The sequence below is a fragment of the Abrus precatorius genome, unplaced genomic scaffold, assembly GCF_003935025.1.
Source record: "Abrus precatorius isolate BTA unplaced genomic scaffold, Abrus_2018 Scaffold8, whole genome shotgun sequence".
Classification (NCBI taxonomy): domain Eukaryota; kingdom Viridiplantae; phylum Streptophyta; class Magnoliopsida; order Fabales; family Fabaceae; genus Abrus; species Abrus precatorius.
Window position 1 is genome coordinate 3,885,468 of NW_020874428.1, and position 26,291 is coordinate 3,911,758.

The window sequence follows — 26,291 nt, forward strand, 5'->3', positions numbered from 1 at the left end:
GATTTTATTTTTTTTAAAAATAACTCTCAAACAAAGTCTAAAATTTTAAAATTTTAAGTTAAACATTATGTTATATATTTTAGAGAGTAAAACTTTAAACAAGAGAAATAAACTATTATATAAATTTTTAATATTTTAAAAATGAAAAATTTTGAATGTTAGATTTCTTTTCTTGATTTATTTTTTATTACCCTATCAAGCAAGGATGTTATGTAATGTATATGAAAATAATACAAACACAAAAGGAAAAAAAATGTTGAATTATGTGTTCAAAAGATTTTAACAAAACTTTAAAAAATCAGCAATATAAAAATAATCCAGAGGAGACTTAGGAAATACTAATTGCTCAAAAAGTCAGTCATGTAACCATTCAAACAAACACTTCTTAAGGAATGATATTTTACACTTTTATTTTATTTATATAAAAAACTCTTTAGGCTCTTAAACTCAATTATCCTTTTTAACAATTTTTTTTAATCTTTACCCACATTAAAATAATAGAAAAACTAATTTTAATGTTATCTTAAAGATATACAAGAAGGCTTAGTTGTAGCATCTAAAGTTGAACTAAAAGTTCAACAAACACTAACTATAAGCTCTAAGGAGTGAATAACAAGAGAAAAAAATTACCATTTTAAATTAATATATTTCTCTTATATATCTTTATTATTTATGAAATAGTTAGAAAATAGAAGAAGGAAGATTAAATATATTTTTTTAAAAAAAATTGTTTGATAGAAATAGTTGAAAAAAGCATACCCAGAGATTTATATTGGTTCACTTTTAAATTCAAAGGTTATGTCCAATCTTTAACATACAATTAAGAATTTTTATTATTAATAAATATTACAACTTATATATCTCAAACTGAGTATTTTATCAATCTCTTTAAATTTAAACAACCCTAAGTATTATTTAACAATACTACATCTCTAGACAATAAAAAAAGCACACACACTTTGAGTGTTTTTTTAAATGTCTTCTCAATCAACTTATTAACGTCTTTTTTATAAAGAAAAGTCTATATATAAAGAATAAAAAGTTTAAGAAAATTTGATGCTAAGTGTGATTTTATACTTTTTGTATCTCTTTGTTACTTTTTACATATGTTTTTCAAAAATGTATTTGTTAGACATAATTATTTATCTTTTAGACACATCAAATCACCTTTATGTAAATTTTTATGATGTGTCCAACCTATTTTTGTACTATTTGTATTAGTGATATTTTTGTACTCTTGACTTTTTTTATTTTTTGGCGGTGTAATAAGCAGATAGAAATACATAAATTAGTTTTATCTACATAAGTATCTCTATTTTTCTTGATATTTGCTTTGATTTTTCTTTACTTTCGTACAACTTTTTAGATAGTTTGTTGGGTTGTTGATAGCTTTAACCTTCTTCAAATCATATTATATTCAATGAGTCTTATGTCGTTTATTAAATGGTTAGTTTGTCTATTAAATACTAAAGTACTTAAATAGACTAATCAATTATCTCAAATACGTGAGTCTCATTCCTTTTCTCTCTTCTGTTGTAGTGTTACTTTGTTTATTCCTCTATTTTTATTCTTTAAACATTGTCTCAGAGTTAAAAAACTAACAATTGGTATCAAAACTCTCTTTTTATGGGACCTATAGAATGGAATTTGAAACAAGTTTTTTTCAAGTTGCTCTTCCATGAGCAAAACTATGACCTTTGAATAGTGAGAATGGAGTCTTATCTAGAGGCATTTGATCTTTGCAAAATTGTAGAAAAGGATTATGAAGTAGTTTCGTTGCAGGACAATCCTACTACTGCCTCAATCAGATATCACAATGAGACAAAAACAAGAAAGGAAAAAGAAAAGGCATGTCTAATTGCTGGTGTTTCTCAAGCCATCTTCACAAGAATCATGGCCCTCAAATCAACAAAAGTAATTTGAAAATATCTGAAGATATTAGAGATAAAAGAATTTGAAGAATGTAGGTGCTTAATTTAATGAGAGAATTTAAGTTCTAAAAGATAAGAGCCTGAGACAAAAAAGGAACACACAAACAGACTATTGAGTATTGCCAACAAGATAAGATTGTTGAGCATTGATTTTGCTAATTCCAAAATTATTGAAAAAATTTGGTAATGGTACTTGAGATGTATGAAGTGTTCATAACTTCATTGAAAAACATAAAAGATTTGTCAAAGATCATTTTGGCTAAAAATACTACATGCCTTATAGGCACAAGAGCATCTTCTAGCCAGGCATCATAATGTTGGACCTAGTAGCACTAGCAATATTTCAAACAATCAAAACAAAGGCAAGGATAAAAGGAAAATTTACTCACCTTGTCAACACTGCAAAAGAATAGGTCATCCACCGTTCAGATGTGGGAGAAAACCAGATGCAAAATGCAGCAAGTGCAATTAAACAGGGCATGAAGCTATCATTTGCAAGAATACAGATCAACAAGATGAAGCAACTAAGATCATTGACCAAGAGGAGGAGGATAAACTCTTTGTGGCTAAATGTTTTGTAGGAAGTGAATTAAGTGAAAGTTGTTTGATTGATAATGGTTATATCAACCACATGACCTTTGACAAGACACTCTTTAGAGATTTAAGAACAACTAACATTACCAAAGTCAAAATAGGCAATGGTGATTATATCTTAGCAAGAGAAAAGGAACAATCATAATTTTAACAAGTTTACGTATGAAGATAATTTCATATATTCTTTATGTACTTAATATTAACCAAAATTTGCTTAGTGTTATTCAATTGATAGAAAAAGGATTTAAAGTATCCTTTGAATATCAGTATTGTCATATCTATAACAATAATGGCCAGGAGATTCTACGGGTTAAAATGAAAGGTAAAAGTTTTTCATTTGATCCAACTGAGGAGCAACAAGTGGCTTGTTTAGTTGAAGTCATCTATCTACTAATAATTTATGAAGCATTGTTGAAGAAATTATTGACAATGAAGTGATTAATTTTGTGGTCACACATAATTTTAAATTACCTTCGAGGAGGGTCAAAAAACTTGCATATGATTTAGAGAAAAAAAAATTCTACAAAGTCAGAGAGTTAAAGGGCTAAGAAAACAATGCCATTTGCTTTTAGTAAGTGTACACAAGTTCAATTTTTACTAAAAAGAAAAATTCATGTTCTGTTCAGTCAAGTTACTATAAATTTAAAGATCAAATGGCAAATTTATTCATTTAATCACTTCGAGCAAGTAAATTTGAGTTTCTAATATACAAAGTTAGTGTTTAAAGCTCCTAAAACAATAAGGAGTGGTAGAAAATTACTTTATGACTGCAATTTAGTTTTTTATTTATTTGTTGTTTGCTGATTTAGTGTTAAATTATTGTCCTAGTATTTAGGAAGAAGTTAAGTTTCTTTAATCGTGTTATTGACAGTGGTTTCATTTTAGTTGTAGTAGTTATTTTTCTTATGTGTTAAATTATAATATTTTGCTGAACTTAATGCAATGTCCAATTTTTTTCTTTCGTTTGCACATGTGAGTCTCATTCCTTTTCTCTCTTTTTACTATATTGTTGCTTTGTCTATTTCTCTATTTTTGTTTTTTAAACATTATTCTCTCAATTAAAAAACCAACATTCATAAAAAATAATTGTAATTTTTATCTTACACTTCCTATTTTATTTTGAACTTGATTTTAAGAATTTATAACAACACCTCCTTTATGCAAAACTAGAAGATGTGAACAACATGACTTCAAGTCTCTTTAGTAAATAAATGTATGGGAACATCTTGTAAGTTAGGCTTCATGATTAATAATTTTACAAATTGTATAAATAAAATACCCTTTTAATCTTAGTCCTTTAGTTAGAGTATGATTTGATTTGATTTTAAATGAGGTTGCACATGAAAAAAAAAAAAAAGGTCATCACATAAAATTGTGCAATCTTTTAAACACTTTAGTGAATTCTTTTAATTGCATCTTAGTTTTTGAAGACTTCAAACTCTTCTGTTATGCTTTATTAGATTATTCTCATAGCTCTTCGAATGCTTCTTTGATTCACACACAGAAAATCTTCGTAAGTTGTCTAAGATCTTCTACTTCATATTTCAATATTCTTCAAGATTATTTAATATCCACATACTTACTTAGATAAAAAAATGTTATACAATTTCATCTATTATTTAAAGTTAGTGACTTTGTTAAAAATTTTAGATGCCAACAAATTTTGGACAATTTTATTTTAACATTAAAAATATGTTAAATTTCAGTAACCTATAAATAAAATTTTAAAATTATAATTAAAATATATAAATAATTTAATAAATAATATAAGTAACTTTGATTCAAGAGAAAAAGAATAGATTTAAGAATTAAAATTGAACGTATAGAAGGATGATATTAGAAAAAGATAAAGAAAGTCTTGACAGGAAAAGAAAATTTTAAAAGCAAGTAAAACTAATACTCAAGGGGAGAAAAAAGAAATCATAACGAAAAGAAAATTAAAAAAAATAATTTTTAAAACTTAAAAGATATTAAACAATAGTACAGTTACATATGATGAGAGAAAAGAATAGAAATCGAAAAGTCCCCTTTCCTCTTGGTTCTTGTGTTTTTGGTAGCATAAGAAGATAAACAAAAGTACAGAGACAACACAGACAAAATCCGGAAGGAGCAAAGTTGTGATGATGAGGGAAGATTAGGGCACACGTTAGGGAATTCTCTCCTTATACACCACGTTTAGTCATTATGTCTACCCATGCATTCACCTCTTCCCATCTTATGTTTATCTCATCGTTCAGCTTAGCCTTATTTTCAGGCAATTTGATGTCAGTGATGGATAATACAACCTACCCCAGGATTATATGATTATACATAAATACCTGTGATTATAAGATTAAAAAATTTATGTAATTACCTTTAGAAAATCACACACATATTCAAATAACAGTAGAATGACAGAAAATGTCATCTCAATACACACGTAGCCTCTTCGTATCCTTAGAAATACATCTAAAAAGTAGAGGAAACGATTAAAAGATACTTGGTACCGTTAAGGTAAAGTTGTAGAATGAAGACTTCTCTTTTTCTGTAGTTGATTTTTTTTCGGTGTAAGGCTTCTCTTTTTGCATATTTCCTTTTGGGAAAAGGACCAATGGTATCATTAAATCACTAGCATCCTATGACATGGAACGGATAAGAGTGCACCCAAAATAAAATATCATTTGTTTTAATTTATTTATAAATTTATATAAAATTTATTCTCAATATCATTTAAACAAGATCTCAAAATATTTAAAAATAAATAAATAAGAAAAAAAAGTAATAATAAGGTCCACATAAACATTGGGTGAAGATATTTTGCTTAAAAATGTGTAGGCTACAGTATCCATGTGGCATATTCTAAAAGCTTTAATTAGATACTATGTTGCATCGTTATTCTTATTTTATTCGCCTGCATACGCCAACGGACTCAACTAACTTGTGGGCTCCGCAAGCTTTATGCTTTTTATAACACACTTTTTTTCTTCTTTCTTTTACTTTCATACAAACATTTTTAATCGTCTTCAGCTAATTTATGTTATTTTTTTATGATGTAAATATACAGAAAAATTTTAAAAATAATATTTTTATCTGTAATATTAATTTTCAGTAATGCAAATGCTAGAGAATTTTTTATTCAAATATTTTATTTATTATTTATTATCTAAACTAAATATAGTTTCAACAGTAAAACTGATTAAATAATTTATATTAGTTGCTTTAGTATTTTTATTTATTCTAAAATCACGTGAAATGATTTTAAATTATTAAATATATATTTAAATTAATTTAAATGTAAAAAAATAATTATAACTAACTTTTTCTTATCTTGCAAAATGCTAGCTACCATTCAATTCCACTTTGCTTTTATGATAAAAAAAAATATATATATTAATTATTTTCAACTGACAGGCTGTTATTACAGCTAATAATTTCGTCCTTTACAGTTGTACTGTATTTTGTGCTCTGTATATATTATTATTGCCTGTCGTAATCTTCTTCTTTTTTTATCTCAATTTTAAATTACGTTTTGATTTAGAAGCTTTTTTTTTATTGTTTTTACGTTTAGAAAAATCAAATATCACTATTTTTTTTGTTTTAAAGATATTATTATTATTGTTATTATTATTATTATGGATGGTTGAAGAGTTTGATTTATAACGTTGCGGTAAATTTTAAAATATATATATGATTGTGATTAAGGAATTGCGTTTTCTCTTCATTATATTAATCAAGAAAAACTACTAACTAAACACATTGATTAGTGCAAAACTATTTGAAGTTAATTAATGATTTCAAATTCGAATGTTCAATTTATCTCAACTATCAAACCATTCAAGAATCAAAGCCAATTACTGAAAAGGACTAAGAATCTCTTAAAAATGAAAAACTGAGATTAAGCTTAAAACTAAATAAACTAATAAATTATTTAGATTTACGAGAAAAGAATATTTTTCTTAAACCGAAGAGTGCCAAACGTGTCGTTGTCGAATTGCACTGTGGCACATGTTCAATCATTGTCCGAATTAACGAACAAAAGTTAGAAGGTACAACATTTTTTAAATTTGTTTCATATTTTTTTGTGTAATGAAATATATGAATGAAAATTTGTAAAGTATTTGTAATTTATTGTTGAAAATTTTAATCTTTAATATTATAAATATGAAAGTCAAAAGAAACAATCTTCAACTACTGATGAATGATGATTAAGGAATACTCTTGACAGTAAAAAAAAAAATTTAATTTTAGTGCGTTGTTACACAATTAATTAATAAAATATATTTTAAATATAATTATTACAAAAATAATTTTTTACTAATATGATAATTTATTATTAAATGTTAGTGTAAAATTTTTTCCATTGTCAGCATATATAAATTAATTTCAAAAAATTACAAGCATTTTAAACAATTCATAAAAGTTATTTGATTTAAAACTATAGAAACATTTGCGTTAAAAATTTAAAATATTTAATTAGACCTAAGAATTTCTTTTTTAATTTCTCATAATATATTTTATTTAATTTCTTTCAATTATTTTGTCAATAAAACTTACCTAAATACATTTTAACTAAAACCTTATCATTTAATTTTATATTGACTTTTATTTAATAAAATGTTGTTAAATAAGTAATTAATTATTTTTTATTAAAAAAATCAATTCATACCGGGTTTAGTAATGTCCACTCTTTTAATAAAATAATTAATAAAAACAAACACATAATTTTTAAAAATAAATTACAGAGGTATACCAATTAATTCTTATAAATAAAAAAGTTAATGCTGAAATACTCAATTAGGTAGGAAATTTCCCTTTCCGGTACATTTGCCGGATACTGGCCTTACTCTGTGTCTGATTTAGAGAGAAAAGACAAAACAAAACAAAACAAAAAATAATTTGACAAAAAAAAAAGTGAAAATTAAAATTAAAATTCTTCAAATAAATTTTCTAACATAACAAATATTTTTATCAAAAAACTGAAAAATCTCATATATTAATAATATTTATTATTTTTAAAATAAACCTTGACTATTTATTAATTTTTATTTTATATCTTTAAACACAAAAATAAAATAAAATGTAGATGTATCGTTTTTTAAATATTTTAAACATTATTTTGTAAGTCAAATAAAATTTTATTTCAATAACATACAATAATATTAAATATAAATATGCTATTAAATTAACAAATTAATTTTAATTAACTGATAAAAAATATTTAAAAAATTACCTAAATTTGGTTGATAAAAAATTATTTTTAAAAAAATAAAAAAATGAAGATGAATGAATATTTTTTTTAATTTTGCTTTTCTTTTCTTACAAAGTATATATGTATATTGCATCACTCATTGAGTCTCATCATCTTCTTGGTTCATTCACTCACTCACTCACTCACTCACTTGCAAACAGAACCAACCACCATTCCACAACAATGGCGGAACCCAAAACCAAAAGCTACATTTCCTCAGAAGAACTCAACAAACACAACAAGCTCGACGACGCATGGATCTCCATCCACGGCAAGATCTACGACGTCTCCGACTGGCTCCACCGCCACCCCGGCGGCCACCTCCCTCTCCTCACCCTCGCCGGACAAGATGCCACCGACGCATTCCTCGCCTTCCACCCTCACACGGTGGCACACCGCCTCGCTCCACTCTTCACCGGCCACTTCCTCCGTGACTACACCGTCTCTGCCGTCTCCTCCGATTACCGCACCCTACTGAACCACCTCTCCCGCACCGGCCTCTTCGAACGCAAGGGCCACGGCGCGTGCGTTTCACTACTCTTAATTCTCTGCCTCCTCTTAATCAGCCTCTCTGGCGTCTTCTTTTCGGACCGCATGTGGGTGCACGTGGCATCGGGCGCGTTGATAGGGTTTATTTGGATTCAGAGTGGTTGGATTGGGCATGATTCTGGGCACTATCAGGTTATGTTGAACCGGAGGTTAAACCGTGCGGTTCAGATTCTCTCCGGTAACTGTCTCGCCGGAATAAGCATTGGGTGGTGGAAGTGGAACCACAATGCACACCACATTGCTTGTAATAGTCTTAACTTTGACCCTGATCTTCAGCATTTACCTTTCTTTGTTGTGTCATCAAGGTTCTTTAGTTCACTAACTTCTTGTTTCTACGAGAGGAAGATGAATTTTGATGCGTTTGCTAGGTTCTTGGTTAGTTACCAGCATTGGACATTTTACCCTGTGATGTGTTTTGCTAGGATTAATTTGTTCGCGCAGTCTTTTATGTTGTTGTTGTCTAAGAGAGATGTGCCTAATAGGGCTGTGGAGCTTTTGGGGATGCTTGCGTTTTGGGTTTGGTACCCTTTGTTGGTTTCTTGCTTGCCCAATTGGGGGGAGAGGGTTTTGTTTGTGGTGGTTAGTTTTTCTGTTGCTGGGATTCAGCATGTTCAGTTCTGTTTGAACCATTTTTCTTCTAATGTGTATTTGGGTCCACCGAGTGGGCATGATTGGTTCGAGATGCAGACTAATGGGACTCTTGATGTCAAGTGTTCTGCTTGGATGGATTGGTTTCATGGTGGGCTGCAGTTTCAGGTGGAGCACCATTTGTTTCCGCGGTTGCCACGGTGCCATCTTAGGAAGATTGCGCCTTTGGTTAGGGACCTTTGTAAGAAGCACAATCTTCCTTACAATTGTGTGTCCTTCTGGAAAGCCAATGTGCTCACGATTCAGACGCTGAGAAAGGCGGCGTTGCAGGCTCGGGATGCGTCTAATCCTGTTCCCAAAAATTTAGTTTGGGAAGCTGTTAATACTCATGGATGAATGAGCTTGAGTGAAGCTTCGTGTGGTTTTGCTGTCATTGACTGTTTGGTCAAGGTGTGATAACTGAGGGTGATAGGTAATCCTTGGTTTTGAAGAGAATAATTGATTTGCAGATTGCTTAGAGGCTTCAATTGCTCGGTGTGTTGGTAGCAGGATCAGCTAATCTTCTTTTGAAAAATAGTTAAGGAAACTACTGATACTGGTCATGGTTTAATACCGAATAGTCCTATATCGTTTTATGCTCCGCACTTCATGTCTGAGAATGGGATGTAAGTACCGTGTTTATTCTTTGTCTGCTTTGGCAGTTTGATTTCATTATGCGTCCAGGGGTCTATCTACTACAACTACATAACCATTTGTGTTATGCCTTGGAATAGTACATTGTTATTTGGAACAAAAAATGTACCATATGTTAAATTCAAGTTCTCTGAATTGATATTTGTCATTTCTTGCTTCTTGTTTAGTTGCTCCTATCAGTTTGGTTAGACTCTTAGTAGTCATACAATCAGATGGTTGCAAACTGTTGCTTGTATTGCGATATAGTTTGTTATTTATAGAAGATTTCACTTTTAATTTATGGTCACGGATGGATGGGGGTGACATGATCTTTGCTCTTGCAGAAGGGTATTAAGTGCTGCTATTTTCCCGAGCAAATTAATACACCAAAAACTACCTACTTTTCAGTCTCTCCAACCTAATTCAAATTCTACCAATTTGTAACTCTGAAAAATGTAAAATATTTTGTCATGTGTAATAATAGCATTGAAAAATGCAACCTGTTGTGTTAGAAATCTTGTGTCTTTTGTTTATTTACTATTATCTGTGGTGGTGTTGTGCCTACTTACAGTCATTTCATCCTCAAGGTTTTCATGTACATGTTTCTATCGGTGTGCTGTACTGTATTATTGTTGCATGTTTGCCCTTTTAATGCATGAACTGGTAGGAAGCTGACTTGTTCCTCAAGGTGGCAAGAAGCACCCAAACGAACTCTATCAATGATACTACTATATGATTCCATTTCTCCCTTTAAGCAAATAGCAAAGACATGAGCTATGTTACCCCGAGCTGTTTGTCACGGTTGCAAAACATAAGCATGAACTCGAAATAAAAATGATTGTCATGGTTGCATGTCTATAGTTGAGTTCAAATGACAAACTTGCGTATTTATCTATTTACCTGCTATTATATTAAATATATTATTTCACAAAATCACATTTTCTTTTCACTCAGTAAAACAAGGTGGGAAATCATTTTCGTTCTCTTGATCCAGTACATATTTTCTCATTTTCTTTTCCCTCTTATCCAGTATATAGAAAGAAAAGAAATATAACCATTCAAGTCAGAATTCTCTTGATGCCGCCTAGGCCCTCGATCTTGCTTATGCCTATGACATTTCGAACAGCTTTTTTCAAAGAAAAGAATCACATTTTTCAAAAGCACTCGGAAAACTGACAAAAATAATTATTTTCTCAAAGTAAGCTGAACTAAATACACATTAAGATGCATGAGCTCCCATCCTTATGATCGCCAAGTTAGAGTAGTTTTGTTGTCTACAGATTCCTCTGTATAGAGACGGTAAAACCAGCAATCAATGCGTTGAGAGGAAAATTGCCTCCATTATATAGCTAAACTTGTTAGCTGAACCCGTTATGGAAGAGAAGCGTCTTACGAGGTTTACAGAATCATAGGGTGTTTTTCACTTGCTCATATGACTTTGCTGCAACATCTCAGGTATCCAGGAGCAATTGCATCTATCATTTTTTTTTCTCTCCACCTTTTCGTGTTGTATCTTTAAGATCTCCAATTCTGTTGCAAATCCAATGATTATATAAGAAAAAGAATCCAAATCTCTTCTGAGGGAATGACAGTTAGAAACAAAGAAATTAAAAAAAAAAAAAAACTGGGAGTAATTGATACCCTAATTTCTACAAGGAATTAAAAGAACCATAAAATAATAAGATCAAATACCTTTGAAACTTAAGTTCCCTGTAGATGAGCATTACACCAAGTACAAATGGGATCAGCACTAAGCACAAGTGTTCCAAAGAGTGTCCACTGATAATATAGTTATTTACATGCTACAGTTTCTTGTCAGCAACAGCTTCAAATTTAGCTAGCAGATAAATCCCTGTGCCAAAAAGTTTAGTCAAAACATATCCATAATTTAATAGTATATAGCTATTTCTTAACAAGATAATATCCTAAATTCATGTCAGCAGCCAAGTATTATTGTGGTAGATATTCACCCCACCTCTGTAAGTAGAGAATGCATCTAAAAAGTTACCAACAGCCAGAAGAGGAAACAGAAGACCTTTACTAACAGTTTATCTCTTCAATTGCAGACTCCTATTTCATTTCTAAACTTCATTTACTAATTATGACAATTCCCAAGAGAGATTACATTATACATAAATAAGCACTAACCAAACAAAGCTTTGATTCTAATTGCCAGGAAACAAATGCTACATATTCAAGTGTTTTATAAATGTATACGACAATTTTCCCCTGGATTCATATACTAAAATTAAAACAGCATAAACCACACCCATGATTAATTATTTATTCATCAAATATCCGATATTACATAAGTAAAATAAAGTAAGAAAGTGTGCAAGGCATACCTATTCATGAAAACCAATATCTTGAATGAGTATAGTTAGAGTGATACATAGATGCTACTAGTGCAATCGCTAGAGGAAGAATAAACTGGAACACCAAGCAGAGCCGTATATCATCATAAATCCTGCAACCAGCTAGCACAAATAATTCAGTATAAATTTGGTTAAAGGTTCGGCACCTTGAGGCACAAGAATTCAAAGAGAGAATAAGCATGAAATCATTAAAAAAAAAAACTAACCGTCATAAAATACACAAATAAAGGCAGCCAAAAGGAGTGCAAACATACAGCATAACCCAATACACTGGCTGATCCTCTCAACAACCAAAACAGATAAAAGAGATTAGTATACCACCATCATCTGCCATTGACAAAGCCAAGAGCTTCTTAATGAAAGGGAAACAAAAGTACTCCCTCTTGATTTGCAACTAACAAGAGAAGTATATTCAGCTTTTTGTTGTTAACCAACACCTTTATTCACTAAGACCACTGGTTTAGGGGAAAAAAAGGTTATTAAAAAGTATTATTAATGCACTCATACCATGATTTATATAATGCAGTTCTAGCATAATTTTTAATAAAAACTTTTTAATTTATAACTTCTTAACTAGTATCCTTATAAAAAAAAACATAAATATATTTAATTATTGGTTATTTTAGGGTGTGTTTAAGGGACACACAATAAGAATTTATATTTAGTATGTTTTTATTAAAAAATACAAAAGATCACAAAATTCAAAACATTGATAAAATGAATCTACAATTTTCGTAAGAACTTACTATTTATTTATTTTTAGTATGTGTCATTGAACATACATTATAAAAACTATTTAATTATTTATACACTCTCCAATCCTATTTACGAAAAAGAACTACCACTCCTTTTTGGTCCAAAATATAAAAAACAGAGGCTTTGTCCAAATGTATTAATTTCTAAATTTTTGTATACCTTATTGTGAGATTTATATTAACCAAACACTCACCCATTACCCGTTTAAGTAGATAGATACATTCATTTAATGTTTGAATAATCAATTCGACCATTGATTACTTTCAATAATTTTAAAAAACAATTTTTAAATTTAAGACTTATAACTATCTTTTATTAATCTTAATCAATTACATATTTATTTCTCATAAGAAGTAAGAGAGGGAGTTTAATACCAACCGGTAAAGTGTCCCACAGCACACGGTAATTATCGGGCTTCAAATGGCAGTAAGTGGAGCCGAAAGCCACTCCTGCAATTCCAATGTAGAATAGAACCCAACACCACACCTCTGCTTGAGAACTAACAACACCAACAACAACCAATTCCCAAGCACAAACAAACGATGCCCGTTATAACATTTTAATTCAAAATTAAAAATTAAAAAAATACACTAGTGTTAGAATTAATGTTAGTTAGAATGATCATAAAAAAAAGGAAAAAAAAAAGAGTAACCTTGTATTGAAAACACTTCCTTCGAGAGCGAGAACTAAGCCGAGAATACCCACAAGCAAAAATGGGAAATTTGTGATGACATTCAACGTGTTAGGCACTCCTGTGCAACACCCACACACCCAAATCATCAAAACTAAAAGAGATGAACATTTGGGTTGAGAGAGGGTGATGAACTTACCTATAAGATTGCGCAAATCAGCGAATCGATTGAGGTTGGGAGAGAGAGGGATTGGAGGAGTGAAGAGAAAAATTGAGATAAGTTAGAGAAATGCTGATACCAAAACGCCACTTCTCTTCCTTCTTCACAAAATGCATGTCCAACTCCTACCCATCATTCACTCGTTCTTTTAGTTTTAAAAAATAAACAATCGGATCCCCTCATCGCATTAAGTACTCATTTTAACCCTTTTATTAAAATTTATTTATTTATTTATTTATTTATTAAAATTAATAAAAAATTATATATTATAAATATGGTTTTAATTTTTTTTTTTACTTTTTATGTTTATAATTTTTTAATTATGAAATAATTTCATATTTTCAAAATAATAAATAGATTTATTTTTTATTTGATACATTATATTACCTCTAATTTTTTTATAAGAAATAAATATTTAATTTGTATAATTTAATAAAAATTATTTCTATTTAATAAATTTATAATTTATTTTAAAAATATTTTTAGTATTAACTAATTAAATTAGTATTTTATATATTAAATAAATATATATTTTTTGTTAATTTAAATTTTATAAAAATAAAAATATAGCAATTGATAAATTTTAAAACGAATATTTATTTTTTTATGAAAAATAAAAAAAATATAATTATTTTTATATTAAAAGTGATAAATTATTTAAATAACTGTTAAAAAAATTATTGAGAGAATATAATAAAGTTCATGTTATAAATTGATGTTATATTTTTAAAATATTTATAATATTAAATGAAAAAATTAATTTGTTATATTTTAAATATATATATATATATTATGTATATTAATAAAAATAAGAATTTTGTTAAAATAAATATCACAATAAATAAGCGTATAAATAAATTTAATAATTAATACTTTTAAATATTTTTTTTTCTTATAAATAAATAAATTTTTATTAAAAAAATTAAAAGAAATAATATAATATAGTTATACTAAAAAATTACAAAAAAACAGAATCTTTTAATTGAATAAAAACATCTCATAATTAGTTATAAATCTACTGATTAAACCTAATAAAAATTATATCTTTCTCTTTTTAATATAATTATATTATATTATTAACATTAAATATATATATATATATATATATATGAGAAACTCTTATACTAAATCTAAATTTTTTGTTTAATTTTTGTTATTACGAGTTATATATATATATATTAACGTAAAAAAATATTTATTTATTTTCATACATATATTTACGTAAATTCTTATAAGTTAAAATATTATTATATCGATAATTTCATATAGAATGTTATTTATTAATTTAATCATTAAAATATAATAATTTATGCTAAATTTATAAATTTTGTATAAAAAATTATTAAATTTTTGTTTTTGTATGTTTAAATATATATATTATATTATATTAATATATATAAATGAATTAAATAAATTTATATAAATATATTTTATAGTAAAAATTTTGAATCAAATAGTTGTAGTTAAAATAAAAATATTTAAGTGTAAACATATTTAAGAGTTTTTTAATCAAAATTAAAAAATCTCAATTAATAATAACTACTCTTTTTTTAGAAGACTTTTCTTGCATTAAGATTGAAAATTATTGAGAAACTTTATTAATATATTTTTTATACTCTTAATTATTACTTAAAATTTATTAAAAATTATATATATATATAAAGATAAAAAAATTTATAACAGTATAAATTTAAAAAAATTTATATTTAATTTAAGTATTTTATTTAATTCATATCTTATAGCTAATAAAATAATAAATTATAACTTATTATGTATAAATTAAATAAAAGATTTAAATTTAATATAAAAAATTTTATATCGAAGAAGATCTTTTTATATATATATATATATATATATATATATATATATTAATTTATTATTTTTTATTTATTTATCTAAAAGATTGTCTATTTTTAAAATTGAAACCGTCCGATCTTCATCTAACGGTTGTAAGTTTTTGACAACACTAAACACGGCCTTTTTCCAAGGCATTAAATCCGCTTTACTTATTTGCATTTTCAATTTCATATTTTTTATTTTAGTTTAGTTGGCTTGTTTATATAAATGGGTAAGAAATGTTAACAATTTGTCTAAATAATAAAAAAAATATTTAGAAAGTGCCCCAACCCATACACAAACATGAAATAAAAACTAATTACCTTTCAAATGAAATGAAATGAAATGGTAAAACCATTTTAAACATTATAAATATATTTTTTAAAAGAAACTATATTATTTAACGTACTGTTTTTGCATATTTAATATACTATTTTAAATATATTTTTATTATTAACTAAAATTTATATGAATTTTCATTTTATTTTAAATCACACTCATACTTTCACGTTTATAATTAATTTAAACCGATAATTGATTACGTATTAAAAATATACTAAAAAAGAACCTTTTTAACACTTCTTTACAATAAATATTTACTCATTTTAATTTTGTCGGTTCTCATGATAACAAGTTTTCTTTTCACTTGATATGTGGATGTCAATGATAGATCAAATAACAATGGGAGCCACAGCAGAGAAAAAGAAGCAAAAAGCAACTGAATGAACAGATCAATGTGCTTTCCATCCATCGTTAGCATGGAAGATAGAAGATAGAAACTGAAAGAACAAAATATATCAATAATGCAACAAATCACAATCCTATTTTATTAGCTAAAAAATAACAATAATTAAAATATTTTACCTTTACTTCTTACTTTGTATTGTTACTCATAAATTGTATTAATTAACATTTTCATGTTTTTAATTGATAATACACATTTATTTGTTTTGTAATAATCTGCATGTTCATTGAGTTTATCGCAAGGTGGAATACAGAGTTTAGACAGTAGAGACGAGAGAGGAAAGAATAACATAACTTAGAAATAAAAGAAGAAAGTAAGTTTCAAGCATATAAATTATAAAGCCAATGAAATAAATTGGTAAAATAAATTTATAAATTAGTAAAATCAGTCAAAAGACAACTTATTTAACATGTCAAATTCATTCATAAATATTATTATTGTCAAAAATTAATAATTGGATAAATAATTCTGTTTTGTTCTATTGAGTTTCATCTTTAATGAAGTTATGTCGAACACCCTTTTGTTAGTATATGTCTAATTTTGTTCTATTCATAGAATACACCACACATAAGATAGAAAGTATATGTTATATTATGTTTTATTCAAAAATACCTACCAGATGCTATTCCATGCATTACAAATTCACATGATTTAATCATTTTCTATATAATAATGAATAACTAACCAAAACCAAACCATAAATTCATATTTTTAGAGACTTGTCACCATCACCATAAACAATAAACACCATGATATTCCACATCTGTGCTATTTATTTACATTTCATTGTCCACAAGCTTATTTTAGAATTTTGGTTCATAAACATTCAAATAATATCCATACTCATTTAATACTTTTTATTTTTATATCCCTTTAATTAAAGAAACTCAAACATTTTCCTTTTTCATGGCTTGTGCTTTTTGCTGACAATGGCATCCACAAGGCTTACTAAATGGCAGTGTAATCACTGTAGATGGTGACATGACCAATAATATATAGGCTATATGGTTAATTAATGACGGAAAAACTGGTAAATATATGGTCCAACCATGATGCCAAGATAAGTGGATTCTAAATATGGTGATGGCAATCCCTAAGGCATATTAAACATTAAATTTTCCCAAGCAATAAACTTTAAAAACATCCTAATTAGAATTTTAACATATGTTTAACGATAAATGATATTAATAAACATTTTTTTATGAAATATATAATATTTAATATTATAAATTATTAAATTATATATTTTTAATAAAAAATTATTATATATAAAATTTTATTATATATTTTAGTACATATTCAAGAATTTATTTCTTAAGAAAGACATTTTTAATTTATATTATTTTGTGAACTTGTACTAGTATAAAATATAATATAAGTATGCCAAAAATTAATAAATATATTGTTGAAGTAAATTTTAAAAAGAGAGATTATTTAAATTTTTATTGATTAAAAATGATCTTATTTTAAATTAATCATCTGAAATATTTGATTGATCTGTTTAAGTGTTCCATTATCATTTGTAAGGCGACACAAATGTACACTTTTTAAAATAGTAAATACACAATCCACTACATCCATGTGTTAAAGATGGTCGAAGCATCAAACTACCAATACAAATAACAAACTACTTAGTCGAGGAAAGTTACTTTAACTTCAAAATATCAAAATCAAAGTAATATTATATGTTTGCAAATATTATAACTATATGATATAATTTATAAAATATAACTATACATATATATATATATAATTATTTTATTAGTTTCTTTTATATAATTTTACTAATATAGTGTAACAAATTTAAAAATCAATAGAGTGTAATAATTTTAGATTAATACATAATATATACAAAAAAGAATGAAATTACACTAATGTAAATTACGTATTACACTATTCATAATTTTTTTATAAAGTACAATTTTCATAATTATAACTATATATTATCTTAATTATCTATGTCATATTTTTTTATAATTAAAAATAACTACAAAATGCAATAAAAAAAATTTATGTTATATATTTTATTTTCATATATTTTAAATATATATTACATTAAATTTAATATATAAAAAATATATTAAATATCTTTAAATTTATATAAAAAAATTGTTAACGTAATCTATATGATTGAAAATTTTAGTTACATGATTAATTTTATAATCAAATCATCTAATAAAAGAATTATCAAAATATATAAAAATAAGTGTGATTTATACAAGTATAATTTAACCTCTTTCTTTGAAAAATATAAAAAATAATAATTAATTGATTAATTTAATGACATATAATATATTAATGCACATAAAATAAAATTATCTTATATGACATGATATTTTTAAATAATGTTTTATAAAAAGTATATACAAGGACATAATTTTATATTACCTTTTGTTTGATTTAATTTGTAATATTAGAGACTTTACAATTTATTTATTTATATTTGTAAAGAGATTAATTACTGTACTGATCGAATCTTACCCTTCTCCTTAGTCCTTATCTCTTTCTTAAATATGAATGTTAGCGGCTTTTGGTTTCTTAGGCATGTGACTTAATTTGTTTTTTTTTTTAAACTTTTGTAGCGAAAAGAACAAAAATTCTCTTGTTTTGCACAACAGAAAAAAATCTTGACAGTAGAAAGTAAGATTCATCGGGGGAGAAAGTAATATAAAGATCGGAGCTTATAAACGGAAAGAAATAACCCCGTTCATCTAAAATATCATACTTTGGAACTGTGTTTATCTTTACAAGAGATAGGTAATATTCCAATTCAAATACATATAAATTTTAAATATTCTTTACTGAATATTTTAAATTACTTAAGAAGTAAATATTAAACCTATTTATGTTTTTTTAATGAAATAATTTATTTCTCAATTAAATTTTATTTCTGTTGCCTTTGCAGTTAAAACGTGTCATGTAAATACAAATAAAATCTTAAAATGCAAAAAAATTTATGTTTAGTTGCGCATTTGGTCACCTTATTTTATCTTATGTATAACTTCTTTTGAAATTTAACACATCATGTTTTATATATTTTTCTCTATTAATTTATACAAATCAATAATACATCACAATTTTATTTAATAAGCAAGAAAATTAAAGAACATGGAATGAAAACATATAGAATCAGGGCTTATTTAAAAGAGTTAATAAAAAAATATATAATTCCTATAAGCTATTTTGTGCTTATCTTTATAATCTTCTTAGTATGATTATTAAAATAAATTATTTTTAACTTCTATCAATAAATTTTATTATTAAATTTATAACATAAGTCATTAGTTTAAAAATAATTTATTAAATAAACACATAATTAAATATTCATTTAAACACATTCTTATTTTTATTTCACAAAACTCAAACATAAATGTTAAAAATACTTATTTAAAATTACTTATAGATTAAAAAATAGAGATAAAAAAGTGAAATTATACCTATTTTCAACTAATACCTTAAAGAATGATTTAAAATCAACTGTCATTTGGCTTGCAAATTACTGGTTTGTGTAATTCTTAAAAATTAAATAAGATAATTATTATATTGAAAAAGTCAAATAAAAATTTGTAATACTTAAACAAAAGAAGTAAATAACAAACATAAGAAATGAAAAAAAAAATATTATGACAAAATTACAATATTTTAAAACTAAATTATCAACAGAAAAGATATGTTGTTTTAAAGGATTAATAAAAACGTTGCTTAACCAAACTTTATAAATATTAAATAAATCCACTTTTCATTTGATATTTCTTATCTAATATTGAAAAGATTAATAACAAATGGTGAGGGAACAATCAACATTATTCACAATATATGTAATAATATTTTCATTAAAAAAAACCTATTTAGTCTTAAAAAAATAGTAAATAAGACCCGTCAAATTATAGGAAAACGTGACAAAAATTAATGGCAGTAAAATGATTTAAAAAGGGGGGAAAAGACACAGAAAGCAGGGCACGTGAAAAACAACATAAACCCCTAAATACGGGGATAAGCACAATTTCACAGTGCACGTTCCCACTCGCAACACAATCCAATTCTCCATTAATACTATAAGATGCTTTTACTGTGCAACACAACTGGCATACTTTTCCCTTTCTCTTTCATCACCACTTTCATTAACTTTAACTATTAAAATTAGCAAAATTATAAAATATGTTACTAATATACAACAAATTACTTCTTTCAGTCCCTTTTGTAAAAAACAAAAAATTAAATTACCAGATAAAAAAACAATTAAATCAATTATTCTAAGAATCTTTACGATATTAAATAATATAATTACTATTTTATATATTTAATAATATTAAAAAAATAAAAAATTTAACAATTAATATATTTTAAATCTATAATTTCTTTAAATAAAAACAAAAAAAAAAACTCCATTTAACAATTTATATATTTAATGCTCTAACAAAACTACTAATTAAGAAGACCAATAAAAGTCACTCATCTTTGAAAAATGTTAAATAATATTACAAATTTAGTTAAAGAACAAAAAAAATTATTAGAAAATATAGCTATACATTTCTTCCTATAATTTTTTATACATGTATGAATGGATTAGAAATTTCACTTGTGATTTTTAATAATAATCCCTTTCATGGGTATTTAAAAAAATATAATATTAATATATTAATAAATTAAATCATGTAATTTTTAGTAAATATTTATTATATATATCTTCTTATGAAATATCTTTCATACACGTTAAATAAATATTAATTTTAGAGTTTTATTAATTTTACTTTTAATAAATAGTTAATAATAATAAAATTTTATTAAAAAAATATTTATTATATTTTTATAATTTTAATACAATAACTGTGTATTTTTTTTATAAATTTTTTTTTAATCTCTGAATGATTAAACTGTAAACCCTTTTTTTCTTCTCTCTATCACTTAGTATATATACATCAATAAATGTATAAACAACACTCTTCAAAGGTAAAATGCACCATGAAATGCAAACAAACTCACCTAAAACAGAAACATTTTTCCACAACAAGCAGTAAAGTAACTAGGGCAATCAAATATTTGCCTTCCACTTTCACTTATTCTAATTATTAGGTCAGAATAACACATTACCAAAACCAACCCAAAAAACAGAAAAAAGAAAGTATATTCTTAGATTTCTACCTACAATATCGTATAGACTACCCGTTACCCAAATCTAGTCGAACAAGAAATATATTATGTTATATAGAAATAGAAACATTAAGGAGACATTAACATAAAGCAAGTTACAAAAAGTACTTCCAACATCCACAAGCAGAGGCTGAAACGAACTAGGCAGATTCAGCACTCCACTTTACATAATCAATTAAAAAAAATTATAAAAAAACCCACTAATTTTACAAGGAAGATTAACCTGAACCCCTAATTAAATTAAGAAAAAAATAATTATACTAGTAAGTAGTAACCCCAAAATGTAATGAAATTATTATCATAATCATAATTGTTAATTATATTATCATAATTGTACCTTTACTTAGCAGTTCCTCTTCCAATCATCTCCTTATACCTCATGATGGAATCCAGCCTCTGCAATTTCAATTGCTGCTTGAACTTGTTGATGAAATCATCGGCTTTAGCATCTACTTCGTCGTCGTCCACGGCGGCGGCACCGCTAACCTTGGCCTCTCTCACGGTGGCCGGCCGGAGACTCTCTACAATGTCCTCTTCCTTGAAGTGAGAGAACGCCGATTTGCTGCTCGCCGATTTCTTCATCTTCCTTGGAAGCTTGGTCGGAACTTCGCCTGACGACGGTTTGGTGTCCGATTGTGTCCGTGTGAAATGACCATCTTGCCCCTGTAACTGGCTGTAAATTTCGTCCAGCGAAGAACCCTCTTCATGGTGCTCTTGGGGGGTAAAATTGTAATTTTGTTTGATAATGTTGTTGTCTCCGACAACATAGTCATCGTCCTCTTCATTTTCTTCGTCTGTTTCCACCACTGGTTCTTCTCGCACGTGGGGTTTGTCGGGCACGTGTGTCTCGGAAACGGTGGTGTTGGTGTCGGTTGTTAGTTTGGAAGTGAAGGGTTCGGTGGGGAAGTAACTGTAGAGGTTGATCGATTTGAGTCTTTGAAGCACAGAAGGAGATCTATCAAGTTGGGGATGTTTATGTTCATGTTCATGGGTTTGAGTTTGAAATTGTGGGGTGTTGTGAAAATGGGGGTTTTGGATTTGTGGGTCATGGGATCTGTAAGGGTAGGAGTAGAAGTTGATGGATTTGAGTCTTTGCAACATGGATGGGGATCTAACAAGGTGGTTTTGTTGTTGTGGGTGTGGAAAGTCATGTACTTGAGGATCTTCTTGTTTGTGGGTAGTGTTGGCAAGTTTTGAAATGATGAAAATGGTTCCAATTACTAGTTGGAGGAGGAGAAAGAAGACAGTGGGAGTGAACCAGCTGAAGAGGGTACCCCAGAATGTGGGTGTGGATGAGATTGATTCCTCAAGCATGGCTTGGATTTGCAAGTGAAGATTGGAGGAGTTTGGGAATGGAAAGGAAAAGGGTTTTGAATTTTAATATATTTACCTTAGCTTTAAGGTTGTAATTACTTGTACGGTGAAGGGTTGGTGTTGTTGGCACAGTTTATTTGCTTTATTATTATTGACGAGATTAATGCTTGGTATGGTCGTAGATCTTTAGAATTTTAATTGTTGGAGGGAGATTTGCATCTCGAGAAACACGTGGTGGCATATGATGGGTCTGCCACTAAGGGACAAGAAATGGAGGGTAGATTTGTGTAACGTGAGGCAGTTGTTGGATTTTGGGATATTCATATCAACCTTGACTTCAATAAAAAGACCCTTTTTTAATTTTTCATTTTCTTCTGTCTCTTCAATAATTCAATTTCAAGCTATGCAATCGGTGTCCTTGCTGTAGTTACTCTTTAGAGCAGCAAAGCCAAGCACTCTCTTTATCATTTCTTTGTTGGACTTTTGTTAACTTATGGCATTAGACATAATTATAACATATATATATATATATATATACTATTTTTCATATTATTATTATTATTTTCCCTGTCTCTCTTCGCTCCTTCATGAGTCATTATTATTATTTGATTGTGTTCGGGGACACATGTTTGCTTCCCTTTGCGTACTCTTTTTATTCTTTAAAATTGCAATGCTCAAAAGTCAATGATTTCTTATCCAATTAATCTCTTCAAGGAAAATGTTTGAAAGCACAGAATAATTCTTGCGGAATACATAAGGTATATGAAAATATTGATTGTATTACATTTATAAAATGACATTTTATCTTTAGTACGTATATTTATTTATCTATTAATGAGTTAACTATATATAATTCATGATATTTTTCATAAAATTCATTTATACAGAATAACATTGCTAGTGCCACTGCACTTGTTATCTTATTAAAGGGTATACTTACTACAACGATCAACACATTTGATAGTGACTTATTTAAGCGATATACAAGTTGTTAGCATTACATAAAATAAACTAACATAATAATATACCTTTTTTTAACTCATTCAAAACCACATAACTTAATTTGATTTATTAAAATGCGAGTATAATAGTTATATTCTCTCATGCTCGTTGGTATTGTAATCCTTGCATACATCCAAGTCAACATGGCGGTGCTGTTTTTAGTTTAATGCTAAAGCTTAGCTAGAGAAAGAACTGAAGGAATCCCGTGCATCGCAAGTGTAAATGTATAATGATTATCTTTCTCTTTTGAAAGAAAGCATGTGATTGGTGCATTGAGTTGGTAGTTGTTAAGATTTTAGGGACTGTGATAGAAAGAAGAGAGCATATATTTTATTAATAACACCAAATAGTTGTCATGTGGGAAACCTAGTTTTATAATCTAGTTTAGGTATTACTAAAGACACTAGGATCGTTTACACCCATGATTAAAATTTTCTATCATTATAATATCCTTATTTGTATTGGATATGTTAGTACCTTATGGATAGTTAAGCTACTCATTTTTTACCCGAATTGGTAAATTTGATTTTGAGATTTTTAATTCTATTATTTTAGTTTTTGGAAACTAATTGTGAGTACATGGGTATGGCTAGCATTTAATTTTTCTCCATATCTTTAGATACTTTTTCACGTATTTTTATATAAATATAGATTTGTTTATTTTCTTATCTTAGCCATCTTTATATGTTTTATCCTAGTAATCATTACAAGAAAGTTTTGAAGGAAAAAATTGTCAACAACTTGTAAACAAAAAACTTATAATAATAAAAAGTTATTGAAATTGTATATAGGATTACTTTTTTGATAGAATGTACAACGCTAAACTATGTTATTATTGAAAGTGTATATAGTATTAAACAAAATATTCAAATGCTCTTCGGATCAGAGGTTCCGTCATACTTTTCTAATGTTAGACCTTTCCAATTTTCTGATAACTTAGTTTTCAAGATATTTTTGAATGAAAGGATTTCAGCTTGAAGTACTATCTCGCTCTACTAGAGTCCTTGTTTACTTATATGTGTTTGGTTTTTTCTATAAAGCCAAAAATTTTCCTTGCTCCTAGATGAAGGGAGTAGTTTGAGAAGGTATACGGGTCTTGATTTCTTCTCTCAAATTAGCATTCTCCATTCTTAACGCCGATAACTCAAAGACGTCTTTCTCTCTCATCCTTTGCATCACCCTCATTTCAGCTATAAGTTGTCTTACTACCAGAAAAAAGACTTTCATTTCCTCCATCTTCGACTAAAACTTTAGGTATAGGTGGATTAGGTGTAGCATCCTTTTGCTAATGAGAGGCTCCCCTTTGCTGACTCGGTCCTTCTTGTTGGCTCATGGTAAGTATCATGATGGCTCTAAAATTGAGGCAAATCATGTCTCACGGTGGGTACCAAAATGTTCCTGTTTAGGATACACTGGTCTCTTCAATGCTCCTCTTTCTTGTGATAAGATGGCGTCCTTGCAAGCATCGCTAACTTGTCTCTGTATTATATAGGGGGTATATCTACAAAAGGTACTCCAATAATAAAGTCAAGTGTCAGTTTATGTAATAAATATTACTAAATATTTAAAAGTCAATCTTTTACATGTACGTCTTACTTTTCTTTTATAGACAATATTGTGGACTAATGGACTTTATAAGTTAACCTTGATTTTGGTCTTCTAATTTAAGTAAATAATGATCTAATTATTTATCTTAATTGATTTAATTATTTTTTAATTTTTTTAATTTGATCGGGAAGATATTCGTTATACTGAAGGAGCATTTGGATTCTTTCTTTTATCATTGAGATTGAGTAGTGTTCTATTTAATACAGAAATTATAAAGGAAGATCTTTTATATATATATATAGGAATAAAATTAATATTTCATTGGATCAGAGGAAAAGAAAGACAACATCTCATCATAAAAATTATCAATTTGAGATTTATAAACGGAGGAAAAAAAAAAGAATAGTTGGAGTCGGAAAGGTGACAAAATAAATATATAACATAATCATAAAATGTTATATGATATTTTATAATATTTTTGTGTTTGTCCTTTTTTAATTTAGAAATCGCATAAAAAAAAAATAAATAAATAAAAGTTTCTTGAGTATTTTTGGGATAAAATATTAACTTTACTTCGTTTTGAAAGGTATGAAGCTTTAATTAATAGCAAACCTTTAAAAGTTATAATTATTTGTGCAGAATAAAAATGATAAGGATGGAAAAAATATTATATTATATTTTAATTTATTATTTAATAAATTAATATGATATGAGAATAGTTTATTTACTTGTTATAATTATTTATTAATATAAAAGTTATTTTAAGGAGAGAGTTATCAAATAGGATAAAAAAAAATCTGAAACATATATTTTTAGTGATATATGTGTTTTCCATTAAAAAGTATGAAAAATAATTTTAAATTAAAAAACAAACCCGTAACCAATAATACTGTAACATTGATGTACAAAAAACCAATACTTTAATATTGATACCTGTATTTGATATGTTATTTTGGTACAACTAGAAGAGTAATATCTTATAAATTGGTCTTCAGCTTTGCGAATGGTCTGTTTCAACTTGTGGTTATCGAAATTAACCCACGTATCTATCTCTAACTTTAAAAGTAATTATCATCATGCTTAATTAATTTTTGGTTCTTTTATTTTAACTGATATATGATTTTAGTTTTTTTTAATAAACTAACATTTAAC

At 27.2% G+C, this 26,291-nt stretch overlaps 2 protein-coding genes across 2 annotated transcripts; one reads left to right on the forward strand and one right to left on the reverse strand.

The window, feature by feature from the left end:
- The first annotated feature begins 7,867 nt into the window (after positions 1-7,867).
- LOC113846413 (acyl-lipid (9-3)-desaturase-like) lies at positions 7,868-11,149 on the forward strand. The gene has a single exon (XM_027474653.1). It carries the CDS (start codon positions 7,936-7,938, stop codon positions 9,283-9,285), a length of 1,350 nt encoding a protein of 449 aa, XP_027330454.1. The 5' UTR covers positions 7,868-7,935; the 3' UTR covers positions 9,286-11,149.
- Positions 11,150-21,409: 10,260 nt separating this feature from the next.
- On the reverse strand, positions 21,410-22,689 carry LOC113847346 (pathogen-associated molecular patterns-induced protein A70). The gene is made up of 2 exons (XM_027476382.1): positions 21,613-22,689; positions 21,410-21,506 (listed from the first exon to the last, which is right to left on the reverse strand). Exon 1 carries the CDS (start codon positions 22,587-22,589, stop codon positions 21,615-21,617), a length of 975 nt encoding a protein of 324 aa, XP_027332183.1. The 5' UTR covers positions 22,590-22,689; the 3' UTR covers positions 21,410-21,506; positions 21,613-21,614.
- Positions 22,690-26,291: the final 3,602 nt, after the last annotated feature.

What these genes read in the sequence shown, in the direction of transcription:
- LOC113847346 (XM_027476382.1), bottom strand. Translation starts at nt 22,589, where the DNA reads ATGCTTGAGGAATCAATCTCATCCACACCCACATTCTGGGGTACCCTC.
- LOC113846413 (XM_027474653.1), top strand. Translation starts at nt 7,936, where the DNA reads ATGGCGGAACCCAAAACCAAAAGCTACATTTCCTCAGAAGAACTCAAC.